Source organism: Thalassophryne amazonica, chromosome 2 (assembly GCF_902500255.1).
Source record: "Thalassophryne amazonica chromosome 2, fThaAma1.1, whole genome shotgun sequence".
In the NCBI taxonomy this organism is placed as follows: domain Eukaryota; kingdom Metazoa; phylum Chordata; class Actinopteri; order Batrachoidiformes; family Batrachoididae; genus Thalassophryne; species Thalassophryne amazonica.
In genome coordinates, this window is record NC_047104.1 from 85,563,484 (window position 1) to 85,586,028 (window position 22,545).

Sequence of the window (22,545 nt, forward strand, 5' to 3'; positions counted from 1 at the left end):
GCTGCGCACCGCCGCTCTCCATCCAACCTGATGGAGCTTGAAAGGTGCTACAGTGAGGAATGGGTAAAACTGGCCAAAGATAAGTGTGCTAAGCTTGTTATGATATGTTATTCAAGAAGACTTGAGGCTATAAAATGTATTGTGCAAAGGCTGTGAATACATTAAGTACACATGATTTCTTAGTTGTTTTATTTTTTAAGAAATTTGAAAAAAATTCAAAGAAAGATTTCATGTTGTTCTTATGGAGTATTATGAGTGGAATTTTGAGAGAACATGAATTTACTGTTGGGAAAGTGAAATGCACGGACCCACGCTAGGGGGCGTAAATGAACGGTCAATAGGATTACAAATAAATGACAGTTTATTATGCAAAAGTGCAACACAAAACCAAAAATGCTGAGTCCAATTAACAACCAAAATGGTGACGCGTGGGCAGGCCCGAGGGTAGGAGACGCCTATCCAGAGAAGAGCTGGGACCCACGAAGTTCCACCGCCAACGGAGACCTGCAACACACCAGAGCCGCCAAGTCCTGAATCCCCAGGTGGCCACCGCTCCAGCTGTCAGACCCGGTACTGCTGGCAGGAACAAACACAGGTTAAGGTGGGTGTGTGTACACCCAGCAAACAGTCAGCAAAAACACAGTTCCTTCCTGAGGGAAAATCCTCCACTCCCAGAGAGCAGGAAAACTGAGTACGTGCAGTGCCTAATGTAATACTTAGGAAATTGAGGAGTGGAAACGCCAGCTCCTCCAAACTCCCACAAAACCAGCTCCAAGCTGTAAGTATACACAAGGTTACGACTGCAAAGAGTTCAGAAGCAAAAACATGTGCGTACGGCACAAAACGGCTGAGAGAGTTTACCTGCGTGGTAAGCTGATAACTTGGCAGAGTTATGGTGTCTCTCCCAGGCTTTTATGGATTGAATGATGAGGTGATGGATAACAGCAGACAGCTCAGGTGCACCTGGTGATCCAACCAGGCCACTGCGCCCTCTGGTGCCTGAAACCCACCAACAGGCAGGGCGCCCTCTGGTGGTGGGCCAGCAGTACCTCCTCTTCGGCAGCCCACACATCATTTACTCCATTTTGGAATAAGGCTGCAACATGAATGAGATCCTGGTCTTCGGGCCTGGTGATACATTTTTTCTTATCTTGTATTCAACCTTTGATCTTGATCACTAAACTTTGATTTGATGTATGATCCTGACTGATGACCATTATCACTTCATTTTGTTGGCTTTTGATTATGATCTCTGCTCATTTATCCTGATCACACATGTTGCATGGAAATGCATTGTGCCTCATTTACTGTATGAGGAATATAATATAGACAGACAGACAGACAGACAGACAGACAGACAGACAGACAGACAGATAGATAGATAGATAGATAGATAGATAGATAGATAGATAGATAGATAGATAGATAGATAGATAGATAGATAGATAGATAGATAGTTGCAATTGTAAGGATATATGGAATATACAGATATTTTGACCAATTACAAAGTTTATTAGTAACATAATTGTTACTCATTTTATTTCAAAATATGACCACATGTGATTCTTTCTGTCGAGAGGATTAAGAACAGTGTATAAAAAAACCCATGTTATCGTTACTTCAATGAAAACTGCAGCCCTGAAAGCGAAAATCTTTCATTCTTCTATCTACGCTTAAATACCATATCTCTCTTGTGGAAATGTTTTTTTTCCTCTCCTGGTGCTCTTAGTTTTGTTCTTCCTGATGCTCTTGTTAGAGATCGCAACAGTAGATCAATAATTCCCATTATGTTGAACTCATTAAGTTTGTTCTTTAATCACTGCCAAACATCTTGATGGAACATGCGGTTTTACGCACAGTAGTAGGTGACAAAATCGTGAAAATCCCTCTCCCAAGATGGCGGATAAATTTATCGCAGAAACGAGCTGAATGTCCACTCTAGTGGTTAAGTCCCCTGCGGTGTACTCTGTTGCGTTCCAAAGTATGGGAAGGTCGGTGATTCCGTCTCTACCTCTGGGAAAAAATGCCTTGAAAATTGAGCAACCCGAGGTATCCGAGCTGACGTCACAGCCAAGGCAGGCGCGTTTGCAACTGGTTAATAAAGTTAAAATGCCTCCTTAAAATCAAATGTTAACAAGACATTACTGCTATATTGTAATATATTCACATTCTATGTGCACCACACATCAGCTAAAACGTCTTTCACGATTTAATTTAGTCCAAAAGATAACGTTAGCCTCGTTCTACTGTGATAGACTAGTTGTTAGACTAAGTAATTGATACATATTTGTCTGCGAGGTAATCTCACGAATGCACTTTTTACGGAAGTAGGGATTTTTTTTTTCGGATCTTACCGAACTTCCGAAGGTTCTGAACGCAGCACAAATCGAACCACCCATATGTGAATACGTACAAGCACGTGACCTGTAGAGCGAATCCGATTGGCTAAACCGCCAGACAGTTGAACATAAGCTTCTGTAGGAAACAATTATCATTCTGCTCCGCCGTGTGTTTGTTCTTCAACGTGTGGTAAATATTTAACTAATTCAGCTCAACTTCATTGTTATTGTCTCGTTCTCTTCACTGTAGCGGTTTGTTTAATTTGTCCAACTCTTTAATAACACGGTAAACGCAGTAGGTAATTTCTCTCTCGGTAAAGTTGTTTTTTGTTTTTTTTTTATACCTGTAGCACTTTGTTTTCTCTGTTTGTTTGTTTGTACACCAACGCCTAGTTAAGTAAGTGATAGAGCGTTATCTAGCATTTGTAATAACATTTTCATAACCGTTTCGTTAACATACTTTATTGTTTTTACATGATTTACACATAATTAGTGTGTGGGATACTGTTTTATGGCTAAATTTAGATGTAATGCATGTGTACAAGTAGGGTTATTTATTTAATTTATTTTGTGTCATTTCACATGCACTGCTATACTTAAAGTATTAGATACATGTTTTGCATCTCATCTTTTCCAGTTAGTTGTGTCAGCGTGCTGGAATCAATTGGTTCTGGTCCCCACTAGAGATGGGCGATACCGGGAATTTTGGTATTGGTCCAATACCAAGTAAATACAGGCCCAGTATCGCCAATATCGATACCGATACCAATACTTTTTTCATATTTAAGCTTCATAGAGCCAAAGGATCCAAAAGAGCTAGGATAGAATTTTGCCAAACATTGTACATGACAACAAAATACTTTATTATCACAATCAACATTTTTGTTTAAAAAAATATCACTCAACACAAAACAAAATCTTCTGAGGTAGAGGCCTGACAAACCACAATACAAGGGTGCGCTGTTCCGTGTTGTGTGACACAGCGCAGCGCTGCTCTTACAGAGTACACTTTGATGAATCTGCGCGTGCAGCAGTCAGTGTGTGCGGGAGAGGAAAAAAAGCTTGAGTATCGATCTTTTTACACGAGGATCGTTCAGTATCAACACCAGCGTTGGTGTCGATATTATTGATATTAGGATTGAGCCGCCCACCTCTAGTCCCCACTACAGATCCGTCCGCTGCCTTCACTGCACATGCGTCATTTCAGAGCGTCAGCGGTGATTCACTGATTATTGCCTAGCTTCTACTTAAAATTGCACTCCAGTCATCATCTATCTCAGCAACAGATGTCTGAAGCTTTTTTACAACAATCATTTCCACATAAATTCAGCATTATTTCATAATAATACGAAATACTCGTAGACAGGGTACCGCAGAGCACAACGCCAGCACGTAGTCTGACTCCCTGAGTCTGACTCTCTACGGATCAAGGGAATAATGTTATTCATATGTACAACCCCTGGCAAAAATTATGGAATCACCGGCCTCGGAGGATGTTCATTCAGTTGTTTAATTTTGTAGAAAAAAAGCAGATCACACACATGACACAAAACTAAAGTCATTTCAAATGGCAACTTTCTGGCTTTAAGAAACACTATAAGAAATCAGAAAAAAAGATGGTGGCAGTCAGTAACGGTTACTTTTTTAGACCAAGCAGAGGAAAAAAATATGGAATCACTCAATTCTGAGGAAAAAATTATGGAATCACCCTGTAAATTTTCATTCCCAAAACTAACACCTGCATCATATCAGATCTGCTCATTAGTCTGCATCTAAAAAGGAGTGATCACACCTTGGAGAGCTGTTGCACCAAGTGGACTGACATGAATCATGGCTCCAACACGAGAGATGTCAGTTGAAACAAAGGAGAGGATTATCAAACTCTTAAAAGAGAGTAAATCATCATGCAATGTTGCAAAAGATGTTAGTTGTTCACAGTCAGCTGTGTCTAAACTCAGGACCAAATACAAAAAACATGGGAAGGTTGTTAAAGGCAAACATACTGGTAGACCAAGGAAGACATCAAAGCGTCAAGACAGAAAACTTAAAGCAATATGTCTCAAAAATCCAAAAATGCACAACAAAACAAATGAGGAACGAATGGGAGGAAACTGGAGTCAACGTCTATGACTGAACTGTAAGAAACCGCCTAAAGGAAATGGGATTTACATACAGAAAAGCTAAACGAAAGCCATCATTAACACCTAAACAGAATAAACAAGGTTACAATGGGCTAAGGAAAAGCAATCGTGGACTGTGGATGACTGGATGAAAGTGATATTCAGTGATGAATCTCAAATCTGCATTGGGCAAGGTGATGATGCTGGAACTTTTGTTTGGTGCCGTTCCAATGAGATTTATAAAGATGACTGCCTGAAGAGAACATGTAAATTTCCACAGTCATTGATGATATGGGGCTGCATGTCAGGTAAAGGCACTGGGGAGATGTCTGTCATTACATCATCAATAAATGCACAAGTTTACGTTGATATTTTGGACAATTGAAAGGATGTTTGGGGATGATGAAATCATTTTTCAAGATGATAATGCATCTTGCCATAGAGCAAAAACTGTGAAAACGTTCCTTGCAAAAAGACACATAGGATCAATGTCATGGCATAGGGTCAATGTCAACGAGCAGATCTGATTTGATGCAGGTTTTAGTTTGGGGATGGAAATTTACAGGGTGATTCCATAATTTATTCCTCAGAATTGAGTGATTCCATATTTTTTTCCTCTGCTTGGTCTAAAAAAGTAACCGTTACTGACTGTCACAATCTTTTTTTCTTGATTTCTTATAGTGTTTCTTAAAGCCAGAAAGTTGCCATTTGAAATGATTTTAGTTTTGTGTCATGTCTGTGATCTGCTTTTTTTCCACAAAATTAAACAACTGAAAGAACATCCTCCGAGGCCGGTGATTCCATAATTTTTGCCAGGGGTTGTATATGTCGCGGACATGACGAGAAGAAGAAGAAGAAGATTTAACGTTGGTAGCCAACGAAAGCATGAAGCTTGTTTCCAGAAGGGCCCACGGCACTTGTCTCTCACTCCTCCCCAGCACTGTTGTTAAGAGTGCCAGTTGGGAGCATGGCTGCGATCGGGAAGCGAACCCAGATTGCTGGCGTCTCAGTCCAACGTGCAGACCATTACGCCACCATCTCCCTATGACGAGCAAAGCTCTTCAGCGTCTCACCATGTCATTTAAGTCTAAAAGACTTTTTTTTTTTTTTTTTTATTGAGTAAATGCTTCAGTGGAGCATGAGCATGGCTAAAACCTTTCAGCTTCCCCTGCCTTTTTAAGCATTTTTCCCTTTTTTTTTTTGTCTACAATATGGCCAAATTATCATATGGCAATATTGTCAATGAATATGATTTGACACAAAGTGCAGCAACAGTGACAATTAAACATTCTGAAACAAAACAGTAATAATACCACTCTTCATTTTGCACTCTTTATAAGGTTAGGATGCAGTGCCTTCCATATTGGAACACTTGGCATTTCACACATACTCGTATTATGTTAGAAAGATAAAAAAAATAATAATAATAACATTTTAAAATCAAACCTTCACTGTGCCTTGTAATGGAATCACTACAGCTACTGGTCCAAAATGGCGGCCACATTTCTTGTGCCTCAGCAACCAGTGCGGTGTCTACTCCTCTTTATAATGCCTATGTTTATCTACCATCAGTTTGTGGCTTTTTCTCCACTGGGGCTGAATTTTTGTGCCATTTCCAGTTTGTGCATTCGTCTACCATAGAGCCAGCTTCACGCCACTGTGCGATGCTTTGCTCATATTAACCATCAGATGACAAAGTAAAACCTCTTAAATCATTCTCAAGTCAGTTTTAAGCAGAAACAAGGCCAAAATCTGTTCATCGCTGCTAACGCTCTGACATGACACATTCGCAGTGCGTCAGGGGAACCAATCAGACTGTGACACTGGGTTCGCGCATGAGCAGACTAGTGTAGAGTATCACTCAGACTAGGGGAGTGCTGAGACCCTGACACCGGGTTATCTCACCGTTCTACCAGCTCACCCACTCAAAATCGGCTTTTTTTTAATCTTGTCCGATACCCACTCGTACCTTTTGCCGATTTCTGCTCAAAAATGCAAACACAATATTCATAACCCAGGACAGTCAATGAATGATTAAAGTGATCTTCATGCAATGATAAGTTCATGATGTGTCATTTTTTTGGTGAGTAATCAAAGCGAGTGTGCGACTTCGCGGTCGGCTGTAGTAACCAGCAAATTCATCCAATCCTAGCGTAAACAATGCATTTGATTACTCACATGAATTTCTGTCACCATTAATTATTTGTGAGAATCTACTGGTACCTTGTTTCCCATGTAACAGTAAGAAATATACTCAAAACCTGGATTAATCTTTTTAGTCACATAGCACTACTATTATTCTGAACACTACTGTACTTATTTATGGCAAATGATCTAGCTTTGTGGGCGATTGCACTGAAAAATATAGCATAGAATTACATCGGACGAGATTAAAAAAAAAGGACGATTTGGGAGTGGGCGAGTTGGTAGAATGGCGAGTTGACTATGCACCACTCAGTTAGCTCATAAATTAAACAATTTATTGATAACTATGAAATCATTTTAATTCATTTGTCAAGGGAAGTTGCAAATTTAAGTTGGCTACAGCATCTCAGTTGTGAGAATTTTATTGTCTTCTGTTTGTTTTATTTTAATCTGAGGCCAAAATGTGGCCATTGGGTACAGGTATTGCGAAGGCCTTGCGTTCGTCTGTCTGTCTGTCTGTCTGTCTGTCTGTCTGTGCTCAGCATAAATCCAGTCCTATTACTGCCACGGTCTTCAAATTCACAGGGAACATTCTTGGGACACAGACCTTGGACAAGTTCAAAGATGATTGACCTTGACCTATTTTAAGAGGTCAAAGGGTCACATTCTGTTTCCTGTTGTTATGCTCATATGACCAAGGGTACTTTAACCTTGTGTTATATTTATTTTTGTAAATTTAGTATTTGTGAGTTTTTGACAAGCTGGGATGCTTGAATCATCTGTGGAAAAATTCTAATGACTTGTTTATTCATTTGTTTTAATATTTTTCATATATTTAACATGCATGCATTTTGCATACACTTTTATCAAAAGTGACTTACAATTATGATCACATTTGGACACCAGTGCCAGGCTCCTCCATGCAAAGTGCCGATCTGCACACTAGGAGCAATTTCTATACATTTGATCCTTGACCCTTTTGTTAATGGTCTTGGTTAGTGGATGATCCACTGTGCCAACTGAGCAGTTCCATTATTCACTGAACAAATAAATTATCATGATTACAGTTACTATAGTGAGTTTTGCTTGAACCACTAAAGTATTATTTATGCTTATTGCATTTTGCTTGCCACTGTAATGTGAATGTTATTAAAAATGTTAAATTTGACATTTTACTACATGCAGCCAGCTGTTAAATATGCATGTTTTTCTAGGTTAAACATGAGGCTCTACTCTCCATTTGTGTTCTGCCTGGCAGCAGCTCTGGCCCCATGTGCATTTGTGTTGTCATCTCCGTAAGTACAGTTAAATAATATTTACATAGAATGAGTTACATTCAAAGGTTGTTTTCATACAGTTGAGTATGAGTTCCACTTTCCCATCTTGAAATATTAAAATAAGACTGTGTGTGTGTGTGTTTCAGAGGTATGTGGACAAAACTTATCCTGACTCACCACTGGCCCACCACTTTCTGTCACGTAAGTTTTTACCCTGTCTTTATTATAGTTTTTCTCAAATTGGACACACACATTTTCGGAATTATGTTTCCCAGTTTCTCAAAGCTATAAAAAGACATACATAAAATGCTAATCTCTACAAATCACAAGGAAAAGCAAGGACTCAGTTCAAAATCTCAGTTCTAAGTTGTTTTGCATTAAAAATGACACCCGCACATCATCCTGTGATTAGATATTTCTAGCAACCAATAACACACTGAGGTGCTCAACACAAAACACTACGACAAATCAGTTTTCAGTAGGTTTATGCCTCGTGCATTATCTGTGTTAACCCTCTGGGGCTGACGCCGTCGTATACGACAGCTAAGACCAAGGTTTACTAAATTATAAATAACTTTTTAATGATATGAGATAGAAACTTACTTTTGTTTGCTGAAAAGTTCATTCCGCGGACTTTCGAGCCAGCCATCGGCCATCTTTGTACTCCTCATAGAAGCTGTGTGAGGACGTGCACAATGTGAGTGTCCAATCGGAATTTGTTCACTGTCACATGGTTTTCCAAAATCCATTCGTAGGGCAGATTCACCTCTCGTGGAAAGCCAAAGATCGTTTTCAGGAGTGATATGTTACTAGTTGGCCCGTTTGAGTAGCCCACTGGGTGCTCCAATGAGTACATACTATTGGGCTCCAAATGTGCCCTGCGCCATTACGCACAACGATCACTGAAAGCAGATAGAGAGCCTCTGATGACAATCTCACATGCTCAAACAAAGAGTGTGTAACTATCAGGATTGCTCCACTAGTTTGCATGTGAATGTTACTGGACAACTCTGTTGCTTTTACCATGAAGACAAAAAAAACGCATAGACCATTTTGTATATATTGTTCAAAATGTGCATTTGTGTTTATTGTTTGAACCTTTTTGTTGTACAGTCTTTCACACAAGACATCAAATTACCTTTGTAAAGTGTCAAACAGTTGTTTATTATTGTTTGCTGTGTGTTTTGAATAAATGCGTGTGGAAAATTATTTTCCGATTTACTTTTTCCTTCCTTATTTTTGATTGTAAACCTTTATTACACTTGTAAAATACAACAAAAGCATATATATTATGAAAGCACAGGTTGTCCTGAAAAAAAGAGAGACATAAAACTTGATTGTGGGATGCAGGGAGAGCTGTTAACAGCAATAATAAAACATTTATGCCAGGCGAGTGAACTATCCAAAAAATGCCCTCAGACCCCAGAGGGTTAAGCTTCTCTCACACCTTGCTGAGTTTAGTGCCGTTTCATACCTTAATGGGCTGAGTTAAACTCTGGCACCACTTGGCTGGTTTCCCCATACAGCTTTTATGTGGCCATGTTCAGCACACAGCCCCTGAGCAGACACACGACTAGGCAAAAGTTGGGAAAAGATGTACTTTTTCAACACTCAATTGGACTCCCACTCACTTCTGCCCAGGTAGTACTCGGTTCGGGATGGCCTGGTACAGCTCAGCATTACTCTGGTTAACCCTGGTGAAAACTGGGTAAACTTGTACTCAGCTTTTTGACATTGGTATCTTGGGGTAACTCCTTCTTTGTTTAGCACTAAAATTGAATACCAAGTTGCCCCAAGCCGGCACGTTGGGTTTGGTCAACGTGCAAGGTGCTTCTGTAATTAGAAGAGGATATATCACTGCCCCAGCGGCCTTGCACATCACTTTCTCTTAAATTATATTGGATTAGAGTGAGGGTGTCTGTGAAATGTCTTACACCCAGCCCAAACAGTGCAACATTCAAATGTGCCTGACATAAGCCACTTCATAGTGCGCACACTGCTTGCCTGCACAGGTCACCATCACTTTAACTGCTATGACTATTCTGTTAAGTTGTCATATCCTGGAGCACAACTGAGGCTTCTTACAGTGTTAAAATCACAGCTTGTCAAAGTTCTTAGTCAGTAAACAATTTAGGTTTAGTTAATTGTCTTGTCAACATTTAACCCTGTACTGTCCCTTGGACTTGCCAAACTATTTGTCCATGTTTAGTTAACAGGCATCGCCATTAACGCTTGTCCAATTGTCTGGGACAAGTGTAAAATGTGATTGGACAAGCAATATGCTCTAATCGTTGTCCGACCGGACAAGTGGCATTTTTTTTTGGGTTTAAAACATTCAAATTCTTTATTTTCATCGCTCAGAACCAAAATACCTGACCGCTGCCTTTTTGTTTTCTTATTTATTCCCGCCACTTTCCACGCAGCGGACAATCGGAAAACATGATATCAATGTGTGCGCGAGACCATTGTATGGAGGGTGCGTTCATAGTAGAGGCTGCGAGCGGGAGCCAAGTGGCAGCGAGCCGTCCTGCAGTCATTTGAGCGGTCAATTTTCGAAAAAGACGCCGAAAAAATAGCGGGCGGCTTTACTTAAAAGCCGTCTATAATTAAGACTGGGTCCAATCGCTGCAGGTGTGTGTGTGTGTGCGTGTGTGCGCGCGCGTGAATCGGCTGGCTGCGAGGAGGGAGGTGCATTGAGCGCTGAGTGAAACACAACGCAAATTAAACTGTGGCGCTGCCTTTATTTCTGTCTGGACTGTTCTGACAGTACGTCCTGCTCACACCGTGTGCACGTGTTGGTGACAGTTATACTGAAATTATGAGATGAAATAAATTGGTCAAAATTCCTTAAAATGAGAATATATGAATGAACAGAATAAAAATCACACACACGTGTGTTTAAAAAAGCTGATGTTGAGAAACTCTGCAGTGATGTTCAGAAGCAGAAATCAGATAAAACAGCTAAGAACTCTGAACTTTAACAGGCTGTTATTTTACAACGATATTTTTTTTAGAGGGCTTAATGTAGTTGTTTAATGTTCAAGCACAAAACGTGACTGAGTAGAAAAAAAAAGAGGAAATGAACTCTGGTCTGAATAAAAAATACAAGCTGCTGATTTTTATTTTTCAAAATTAGTAGGCTGCAGTTCTGAGTTTCATTTATTTCAAAGTAAGTTACCGCTTATTATTTAAAAAATCCAGAGTCAAATCAGTCTGCATTGTTCAGTTTTTCCTGCATGTTTGGGTATTTTTTGCCTGGTTAAGACCATATATTTACCAGTAAGGTCAACATAGGGCTTTACCTAAAGCATTACTGATTGCAGCGAATGCTGAATATCTGTATAAACAGTGGTGTCTAAGTAGAATTTTTGAATATTTTTTAATTACATGATTTAAGTATATGTGTACATTTTATGATGGGATGAAGTGAATGCAAGCCAGTCCTAATAGACAGACACTTCTATAATAGATATCATTATTTAATAGTACATCTCAAGAACATTTCACCTTGTTAAATTGCTTAAGAATGTCTTGTACATACTACTGACTAAGCATTTAACCTTTAACTTCATGTCATGTGGGTCAAGTCATGAGACTGGGTGTGTGTCAGCAACCAAGGTTGATGAAGCAACATTCTGTTCAGTCACAAGAGTTAGCAGTCTAACCAGTCACAGATTAGAACACAAACCACACATTTGTTGCTTTTTGTCCGTGCAGTTTTTATTTTTTGTTCCATGTCATGTGATTTTGCACCTCATCTGGATTTGTCTTGAGTGCAGTTTTGATTCAGTGACATTGTGGTCTTTAATTCCTGTTGATGGTTGCAAGTGCTGCAAAAAATGCAAGTAAAAAAAGACTCAAGTAAAAATTAAAAATACTTATCAAAGTATTACTCGTTGTCATATGTTAACCAGTACGCCACCATTTTTTTTTTTTTTTTTTTACCTAAGTTGCTCGCCTAACCAAACTAGTAAAATACGAACAAAAATAAACAACCCTCAACTTAATTTCTGGAAAGTATGATATGTTTGTTCAGTATTTTATTTCACCGCTGTGACAGTAATGTCAAACCGATGGTGTTAGGTGCATTTATTTTTTTTTACGGTTTACTGATAGCTAACAATAAAAAAAATGTGAAATTAAACACCAAAATGAGATACATATCACATGAAAACATAGATACCTCAAAGACATTTTAGTTTTGCCACCATTGGGGAAAAAGGCTTAATCATTTTTGTTACTGTGTTTTGTTTTTGTTTTTTTTTTGGGGGGGGGGGGGGGGGGGGGGGGGGGGTCCACCATGTCGCTGTTGAAAGTTTTGCTAAATACAAAACAGATCTGTGGCAGAACAAGAACAGTGTTTATTAAATGCTGCATCCAAAGCAAAACCTAATTTCCCAGTGACATTTTTTGCACTCAGCCCAATTGAGACAAATTCTCAAAGGCAAATTCTCTATCGATTCAATTAGAGACTCTCCCAAGGATTTCTCTGCTGTTTCTAGGGCAATTTTTTCTGTAGAATTGATTAAAACCAGAGCCATTTTTGTATATTTTATATTTAATGAGCTAATCAGCATATTACACCTAATTAGCAAAACTGTAAGATATTTTACCTTTTTATATTGATGTTTTCTTTTGAGCTGGACCCAATTCCACATATTCATTGTAAATTAACTATGTTGTCAAAAATATCTTTTAAATGCTCTGTGAATGATGTAATATACTCTAATTTGCATATTCAAGATGGCCACCAGCCACCAATAGAGTAATGAGAAAATTCTGAGTCTACTGTAAGTTGCAAAAACGTTTCAGGCATGAAGTGTGTCTAGAATGACTTTTCTGAGTACTTTGAGGTAAAATCTTATTGTTTGGGGTCAGAATGAGATCAAGGTCAACCCCGTTCTATTGACGGCCAATTCATCAATTTGGGAAATTACCTCAGTGGTAACATTTCAGATTATTTAAATTTAGTGTGGATCATGTTTTTTGTTAAATCTGCTGTCTGGGCAGATGAAACAAAGATACAGTTGTATGCAAAAGTTTGGGCGCCCCTAATAATTTTCATGAATTTCCTTTATAAATCATTGGTTGTCTGGATCAGAAATTTCAATTAAATATATCATATAGCAGATGAACACACTGATATTTGATAAATGAAATGAAGTTTCTAGAATTTATAGAAAGTGTGCAATAATTATTTAAACAAAATTAGGCAGGAGCATAAATTTGGGCACCCTTTGTCATTTTATTGATTTGAATACATGTAGCACTAATTATTGGAACACAGAATTGGTTTGGTAAGCTCACTGACCCTTGACCTCCTTACACAGGTGAGTCCAATCATGAGAAGGGGTATTTAAGGTGGCCATTTGCAAATGTTTCCCCTCTTTGCATCTCTTCTAATGAGTGGCAACATGGGAGCCTCTAAACACCTCTCAAATGACCTGAAAACAAAGATTGTTCAACATAATGGTGTAAGAGAAGGATACAAAAAGCTATCTTAGAGATTTCACTGTCAGTTTCCACTGTAAGGAACATAGTGAGAAAATGGAAGACTGCAGCCACAGTACTAGCTAAGGCCCGAAGTGGCAGGCCAAGAAAAATCTCAGATAAGTTGAAGCAAAGGATGGTGAGAACAGTCATAGTCAACCCACAGACCTGCTCCAAAGACATGATCTTGCTCCAGATAGTGTCTCTGTCCATTGCTCAACGATACAGCACACTTGGCACAAAGAGATGCTGTATGATGTTGTAATGCAGAGGAAGCCTTTTCTGCATACACACCACAAACTTCACTTGACATATGCTAAAGCAAATTTGGACAAGCCAGCTTCATTTTGGAATAAGGTGCTGTGGCCTGATGAAACTAAAATTGAGTTATTTGGACATAACAAGGGGCAGTATGCATGGCTGAAAAAGAACACAACTTTCCAAGAAACACACTTGTTAACTACAGTAAAATTTGGAGGAGGTTCCATCATGCTGTGTGGCCAGTGCAGGTACTGGAATCTTGTTAAAGTTGAGGGTTACATGGATTCCAGTCAATATCAACAGATTCTTGAGAACAATGTTCATGAACCAGTGACAAAGTTGATGTTGCGCCAGGGCTGGATCTTTCAACAAAACAATGACCGTAAACAAGGCTCAAAATCTACTAAGACATTCATGCAGAGGAACAAGTACAACATTCTGGAATGGCCATCTCAGTCCCCAGACCTGAATATTATTGAAAATCTGTGGTGTGATTTTAAGTGCGCTGTCCATGCTCAGAAACTAACAAACCTGAGATGTTTTGTGAAGAATTGTCCAAAATACCTTCAACCAGAATCCAGACTCTTACTGGAAGCTATAGGAAGTGTTTAGAGGCTGTTATTTCTGCAAAAGGAGGATCTACTAAATATTGATGTATTTTTTTCTGTTGGGGTGCCCAATTTATGCACCTGCCTAATTTTGTTTAAAGAATTATTGCACACTTCTGTACATCCTATAAACTTCATTTCACTTCTCAAGTATCCACTGTGTTTGTCTGTTATATTTAACTGAAATTCTGATCCAGACAACCAATGATTTCTAAAGAAAATCATGAAAAATATCAGGGATCCCAAACTTTTGCATAAAACTGTATTTTAATTGTATGCCAATTAGGTGTAATATGCAAATTAGCCAAATAAATATGCAATATACAAAAATGGCACTGGTTTTAATCAATTCTACGGAGAAAAAAAATGCCCTAGAAACAGCTGAGAAATCCTTGGGAGAGACTCTAATCGAATCAATAGAGAATTTGCCCTGTCTTATCCAAATGAATCTAACACCGACAGTTGACAAATATCTTAAGTATTTCATTTTCTTATTTAATAATGTTGTGTGTACACACTCATAAAAATTCATTCTAATCACGTGACAGCTTTTTCAATATGTTTTCACCGACTGCTGAAACATTGCAGTTTGATCACATTCTTGTTGGAATGTGATGAAGAAAAAAACCTGAAAAAGCTTTGAGTTACAGTTGGATATTTGACGGATATTAACTTGCTGAAATGATAAAATATGACCTCTTTAAGTATCTCACAGCAGTGACAGCTCCAAAAATGCTTTTCTTTCATCAAGAGCTGTAGCTGTTTATTTAGTGGCAAACTGAACTTTCTCTGCAGACACGCAGACATAAAGCTGCTGAAAGTCTCTGCTTTGATGAACACAGCCAGTCAGATGCTCATCAGCAGATTTACCACTGCTACACTATGTAGAAAATCAAAATATTCCTACTTTCTTGTATAACAAGTAATCAATCAATCAATCAATTTTTTTATATAGCGCCAAATCACAACAAACAGTTGCCCCAAGGCGCTTTATATTGTAAGGCAAGGCCATACAATAATTATGTAAAACCCCAACGGTCAAACGATCCCCCTGTGAGCAAGCACTTGGCTACAGTGGGAAGGAAAAACTCCCTTTTAACAGTAAGAAAACCTCCAGCAGAACCAGGCTCAGGGAGGGGCAGTCTTCTGCTGGGACTGGTTGGGGCTGAGGGAGAGAACCAGGAAAAAGACATGCTGTGGAGGGGAGCAGAGATCAATCACTAATGATTAAATGCGAGTGGTGCATACAGAGCAAAAAGAGAAAGAAACAGTGCATCATGGGAACCCCCCAGCAGTCTACGTCTATAGCAGCATAACTAAGGGATGGTTCAGGGTCACCTGATCCAGCCCTAACTATAAGCTTTAGCAAAAAGGAAAGTTTTAAGCCTAATCTTAAAAGTAGAGAGGGTGTCTGTCTCCCTGATCTGAATTGGGAGCTGGTTCCACAGGAGAGGAGCCTGAAAGCTGAAGGCTCTGCCTCCCATTCTACTCTTACAAACCCTAGGAACTACAAGTAAGCCTGCAGTCTGAGAGCGAAGCGCTCTATTGGGGTGATATGGTACTATGAGGTCCCTAAGATAAGATGGGACCTGATTATTCAAAACCTTATAAGTAAGAAGAAGAATTTTAAATTCTATTCTAGAATTAACAGGAAGCCAATGAAGAGAGGCCAATATGGGTGAGATATGCTCTCTCCTTCTAGTCCCCGTCAGTACTCTAGCTGCAGCATTTTGAATTAACTGAAGGCTTTTTAGGGAACTTTTAGGACAACCTGATAATAATGAATTACAATAGTCCAGCCTAGAGGAAATAAATGCATGAATTAGTTTTTCAGCATCACTCTGAGACAAGACCTTTCTGATTTTAGAGATATTGCGTAAATGCAAAAAAGCAGTCCTACATATTTGTTTAATATGCGCTTTGAATGACATATCCTGATCAAAATGACTCCAAGATTTCTCACAGTATTACTAGAGGTCAGGGTAATGCCATCCAGAGTAAGGATCTGGTTAGACACCATGTTTCTAAGATTTGTGGGGCCAAGTACAATAACTTCAGTTTTATCTGAGTTTAAAAGCAGGAAATTAGAGGTCATCCATGTCTTTATGTCTGTAAGACAATCCTGCAGTTTAGCTAATTGGTGTGTGTCCTCTGGCTTCATGGATAGATAAAGCTGGGTATCATCTGCGTAACAATGAAAATTTAAGCAATAACCGTCTAATAATACTGCCTAAGGGAAGCATGTATAAAGTGAATAAAATTGGTCCTAGCAGAGAACCTTGTGGAACTCCATAATTAACTTTAGTCTGTGAAGAAGATTCCCCCATTTACATGAACAAATTGTAATCTATTAGACAAATATGATTCAAACCACCGCAGCGCAGTGCCTTTAATACCTATGGCATGCTCTAATCTCTGTAATAAAATGTTTATGGTCAACAGTATCAAACAGCAGCACTGAGGTCTAACAGAACAAGCACAGAGATGAGTCCACTGTCCGAGGCCATAAGAAGATCATTTGTAACCTTCACTAATGCTGTTTCTGTACTATGATGAATTCTAAAACCTGACTGAAACTCTTCAACTAGGACCATTCCTCTGCAGATGATCAGTTAGCTGTTTTTACAAACTACCCTTTCAAGAATTTTTGAGAGAAAAGGAAGGTTGGAGATTGGCCTATAATTAGCTAAGATAGCTGGGTCAAGTGATGGCTTTTTAAGTAATGGTTTAATTACTGCCACCTTAAAGCTGTGGTACATAGCCAGCTAACAAAGATAGATTGATCATATTTAAGATCGAAGCATTAAATAATGGTAGGGCTTCCTTGAGCAGCCTGGTAGGAATGGGGTCTAATAAACATGTTGATGGTTTGGATGAAGTAACTAATGAAAATAACTCAGACAGAACAATCGGAGAGAAAGAGTCTAACAAATACCGGCATCACTGAAAGCAGCCAAAGATAACGATACGTCTTTGGGATGGTTATGAGTAATTTTTTCTCTAATAGTTAAAATTTTATTAGCAAAGAAAGTCATGAAGTCATTACTAGTTAAAGTTAATGGAATACTGAGCTCAATAGAGCTCTGACTCTTTGTCAGCCTGGCTACAGTGCTGAAAAGAAACCTGGGGTTGTTCTTATTTTCTTCAATTAGTGATGGAGTAGAAAGATGTCCTAGCTTTACGGGGGCCTTTTTTTAGAGCAACAGACTCTTTTTCCAGGCTAAGTGAAGATCTTCTAAATTAGTGAGACGCCATTTCCTCTCAACATACGGGTTATCTGCTTTAAGCTACGCTAGTTTGTGAGTTATACACGGAGTCAGCACTTCTGATTTAAAGCTCCTTTTTTAGAGGAGCTACGCATCCAAAGTTGTCTTCAATGAGGATGTAAAACTATTGATGAGATACTCTATCTCACTTACAGAGTTTAGGTAGCTACTCTGCACTGTGTTGGTATATGGCATTAGAGAACATAAAGAAGGAATCATATCCTTAAACCTAGTTACAGCGCTGTCTGAAAGACTTCTAGTGTAATGAAACTTATTCCCCACTGCTGGGTAGTCCATCAGAGTAAATGTAAATGTATTAAGAAATGATCAGACAGACGGGAGTTTTCAGGGAATACTGTTAAGGTCTTCTATTTCCATACCATAAGTCAGAACAAGATCTAAGATATGATTAAAGTGGTGGGGGACTCATTACTTTTTGAGCAAAGCCAATAGAGTCTATAATAGATTAAATGCAGTGTTGAGGCTGTCATTCTCAGCATCTGTGTGGATGTTAAAATCGCCCCACTATAATTATCTTATCTGAGCTAAGCACTAAGTCAGACAACAGGTCTGAAATTCACAGAGAACTCACAGTAACGACCAGGTGGATGATAGACAATTAACAAATAAAACTGGTTTTTTGGGACTTCCAATTTGGATGGACAAGACTAAGAGTCAAGCTTTCAAATGAATTAAAGCTCTGTCTGGGTTTTGATTAATTAATAAGCTGGAATGGAAGATTGCTGCTTATCCTGTGCTACGAGCATTCTGACAGTTAGTGTGACTCGGGGGTGTTGACTCATTTAAACTAACATATTCATCCTGCTGTAACCAGGTTTCTGTAAGGCAGAATAAATCAATATGTTGATCAATTATTATATCATTTACCAACAGGGACTTAGAAGAGAGAGGACCTAATGTTAATAGACCACATTTAACTGTTTTTAGTCTGTGGTGGCAGTTGAAGGTGCTCTATTATTTTTTCTTTTTTGAATTTTTTATGCTAAATATGGTTTTTGCTGGTTATGGTAGTCTGGGGAGCAGGCACCGTCTTACGGGGATGGGGTTAATGAGGGGATGGCAGGGGGATGAGAAGCTGCAGAGAGGTGTGTAAGACTACAACTCTGCTTCCTGGCTCCCAACCCTGGATAGTCACGGTTTGGAGGATTTAAGAAATTGGCCAGATTTCTAGAAATGAGAGTGCCTCCATCCAAAGTGGGGATGGATGCCGTCTCTCCTAACAAGACCAGGTTTTTCCCCAGAAGCTTTGCCAATTATCTATGAAGCCCACCTCATTTTTTGGACACCACTCAGACAGCCAGCAATTCAAGGAGAACATGCGGCTAACATGTCACTCCCGGTCTGATTGGGGAGGGGCCCCAGAGGAAACCTACAGAGTCCGACATTGTTTTTGCAAAGTTACACACCGATTTAATGTTAATTTTTAGTGATCTCCGATTGGCGTAACCGGGTGTCATTACTGCCGACGTGAATACAATCTTACAAATTTACGCTAGCCTTAGCCAGCAGTTTCAAATTTTCCTTCAATGTCGCCGCTCTGGCCCCCGGAAGACAATTGACTATGGTGCTGGTGTCGCTCACTTCACATTTCGCAAACAGAGTCGCCAATAACCAGAGTCTTGATCCTCGGGGGTTGTGTCGCCGAGTGGGAAAAACGGTTAGAGATGTGAACGGGTTGGCGGTGTACACGGGGCTTCGTGTTTAGAACTACGCTTCCTCCTCACAGTCACCCAGTCGGCTGCTTTCCCGGCTGCTCGGGGAAAGAGGCCGGGAAAGCAGTAAACAAATCTGTAAGAAGAAGTGTACACATTTTACATAGAAAATATTGTATTGAAAGTTTAGAAACATATAAAACTTAGTTGGTTGGGTCATGACCAAAGAACTAGATCATGGGTACAAGAGACATGAAATACGCTCCTTAGGAGGGTGGCTGGTGTCTCCCTTGGAATTAGGGTGAGAAACTCAGTAATCTGTGGGGAGCTCGCAGTGGAGCAGCTGCTCCTTCAAGTGAAAGGAGCCAGCTGAGGTGGTTCGGGCATCTGGTAAGGCTGCTCCTGGGCACCTCCCAGGGAGGTGTGCCAGGCAACATCCATCAGGGAGGAGACCCCAGGGAAGACCCAGGACTAGGTGGAGAGATTATATCTCCACACTGGCATGGGAATGCCTCGGGATCCCCCAGTCAGAGGTGGTCAGTGTGGCCCGGGAAAGGGAAGTCTGCGGTCCCCTGCTAGAGCTGTTGCCCCCTGGACCCGATCTTGGATAAGCGGTGAAGAGGAGTGAGATGTGATGTCTCGTAATTAAGAGAAAGGTGTCTAATTTTTATTGTTTTATTTTATCCAGTGAATGCAGTGCGCTTACCATACTGTGATGATTATAATTTGTACAAATTTCCAATATAAATGAGTCATAATAATATTGATAAACCACTGTGCCTTATCTTATTTTTACTAAAGTAATTGTGAATGATTTGATTGGTTCATGAAATGTTCTGGGTTAAACAAATGTGAAATGGAAATGATATGTGTAGTGTTGACTGCTGGATTTAGCTGTGAAAGAGAGTGAGAAATGAAACTATGCTGAACTAAAAGATGGATATACGGCATTTCTTTAATAAAGGACCACTCCGCTTAACAGTTCAAATTTTTAAATATCCTGGGAGAAACCCCCCGATTGATTAGGACTTTATATTTCTAGCCAAAAAAAGTGCCCCCCCAAACAGTAATACAAGGCCCCTCCACAAATCTGTGTCTGGCGCCGTGTCTGCCACAACCACAGGCGGATCTGGTATGCTAGATGATCCCAGACTTGACGTGACATTCATTGAGAATGTGACATTTTTGTTTTTGTTTTACATGAGATAGTAATATTTGGACATTAGAAATATATTTGTTTGCAACAGCATGAATGGTTGATTTTGTGTGTCCAAATGAAAGTTTATTTATTTTATTTTATGAATTTCAGATGGAAGGCTGCCATTCCAGGATTAATTACTGGACAGTACATGGCCTGTGGTAAGTCTGGATAAAGACAAAATTTTCACCACAGATCGATATTAGGCCATGGAAGACTCCAAAAACTTTTGGACATGATCCGGATCCAGATTCTGGATCAAGATTACACTTTATATAGGCTTTGAAGGACTACATCAAAACTACTGCACGGATTTTGATGAGATTTTCATCACAGATGCATATTAGGCCATGGAAGAACCCATTCAATTTTGAAGATGATCCAGATCCTGGATTAAGTTTCACTTTATATAGGCCTTGAAGGATTATGTCAAAACTACTTCACTGATTCTCAACAAATTGCTCCAGAGATATATTTTAGGGCATGGAAGACTCCACTGAATGTTGGAGGTGATCCGGATCCAGATCCTGGCTCAAGATTGCACTTTGTAGGCTTTTAGGAATTACATCAAAACTACTGCAGAGATTTTGATGAAGGTTTCACCATAAATAGGTATTAGGCCATGGAAGACTTCATTAAATTTTGGAGGTGATGCGTATCCAGATTCTGGATCAAGACTTCACTTTATATAGGCTTTGAAGGATTATGTCAAAACGACTTCACAGATTCTAACCAAATTTGCACCATAAATAGATAATAGGGCATGGAAGACTCCACTGAATTTTGGAGGTGATCCGGATGTGCATTGGTGGACATCAGAAATCTCCGATTGCTCGTGTTACATGGTGCATCCAATATCATTTTTAATCAGCAGTGGCCTGGTCATTTTTGAAATTGGGAAGGTAACTGGAGCCAAACATCTGCAGTGGACAGACAGACAGACTAATCCTAACCTCCAAAATTCAGTGGAGTCTTCCATGCCCTAATATTTGTCTATGGTGCAAATTTGGTGAGAATCCGTGAAATAGTTTTGAAGAAATCCTTCAAAGGCTACATAAAGGGAAATCTTGATCCAGAATCCAAATCTGGATCCAGATCACCTACAAAATCCAGTGGAGTCTTCCATGCCCTAATATCTATCTCTAGTGCAAATTTGGTGAGAATCCGTGAAGTAGTTTTTGACATAATCCTTCAAAGCCTATATAAAGTGAAGCCTGATCTAGAATCTGGAGCCAGATCCCCTCGAAAATTTAATAGGTTCTTCCATGGCCTAATATATATCTGTGGTGAAAATTTTGTCAAAATCCGTGTAATAGTTTTGATGTAATCCTGCTAACAGACAGACAGACAAACAAATAAATAAACAGCAATGACTTTATTATGTCCTTGGTGGAGGTAACAATGGAGCCTTTGGGCATGCTCACAGTGGAACTGTCTCCAGTCTATATGCTAACGTCTGTGGTTCTAACAAGATGTTTCTACAAAGCTAAAATGTATTTGTTAACATCGACAAATGTCTTCTGCTGAAGAGTGCAGTGTGTTTTTCATGTAATTATGGATGCATATTTTATTTCCTGTGAGTCTTGCACATTAAACAAAGTTACCCCCATCTGCACAAATTATCTGATTAGTCATGTTTTGCAGCTCACAGTGTCCTGGGGCCTGTACTACGAAGCGGGGTTAACTTACTCAGATGTAACCCAGGGTTACCTCCTTAAACCGGGGTTGACAAAACCTGGTGTTCTCAAGTGATGTTAATCGGTACTACGACGCTGATTAAGATGATTTGTTGAACCTGTGTTAACCTAATTGGAGTTTGTGTGCATTCATATAAAAGGGGCAGGTTGCAGCGCACGTCACCATTTTTCAATGATGGCGCGGTCACCTTACTTTACCGAAGAAGAATGCACGATTATTAAGCGGAGCTACGAAGAATTTAAATTAACGTTAAGGGGGAAATCGAACACATCGTCTGCCAATAAAGCAAGACAGGCTTGTTGGCAACGTATTGCTGATCGGGTAAATGCGTAAGTACAATTCAGTTGTTCTCCAAATCTGTTACAGATGATTAACCTGTGGAATGTCTGATATGTGTAAAATAATGACCTTTCATTAATTACGCCCAGATGCAACACGATTCAGAAGTGGGCATAGGCCTACTAATAGAT

The 22,545-nt window shown here is 39.5% G+C and overlaps 1 protein-coding gene across 3 annotated transcripts in view; it reads left to right on the forward strand.

Moving 5' to 3' along the window:
* Positions 1 to 2,451: 2,451 nt before the first annotated feature.
* Positions 2,452 to 22,545, forward strand: part of rnaset2 (ribonuclease T2) — a 36,255-nt gene continuing 16,161 nt past the window's right edge. Inside the window, exons 1-4 of one of the 3 annotated variants that reach the window (XM_034188645.1) lie at positions 2,452 to 2,529; positions 7,819 to 7,899; positions 8,028 to 8,082; positions 20,489 to 20,538. In XM_034188645.1, coding sequence (XP_034044536.1) covers positions 7,826 to 7,899; positions 8,028 to 8,082; positions 20,489 to 20,538 — 179 coding nt within the window. In that variant the 5' untranslated portion in view covers positions 2,452 to 2,529; positions 7,819 to 7,825. Of the gene's footprint in view, positions 2,654 to 7,818; positions 7,900 to 8,027; positions 8,083 to 20,488; positions 20,539 to 22,545 lie in introns of all 3 variants that reach the window. The other 2 variants (XM_034188650.1, XM_034188643.1) reach the window with 2 other exon arrangements.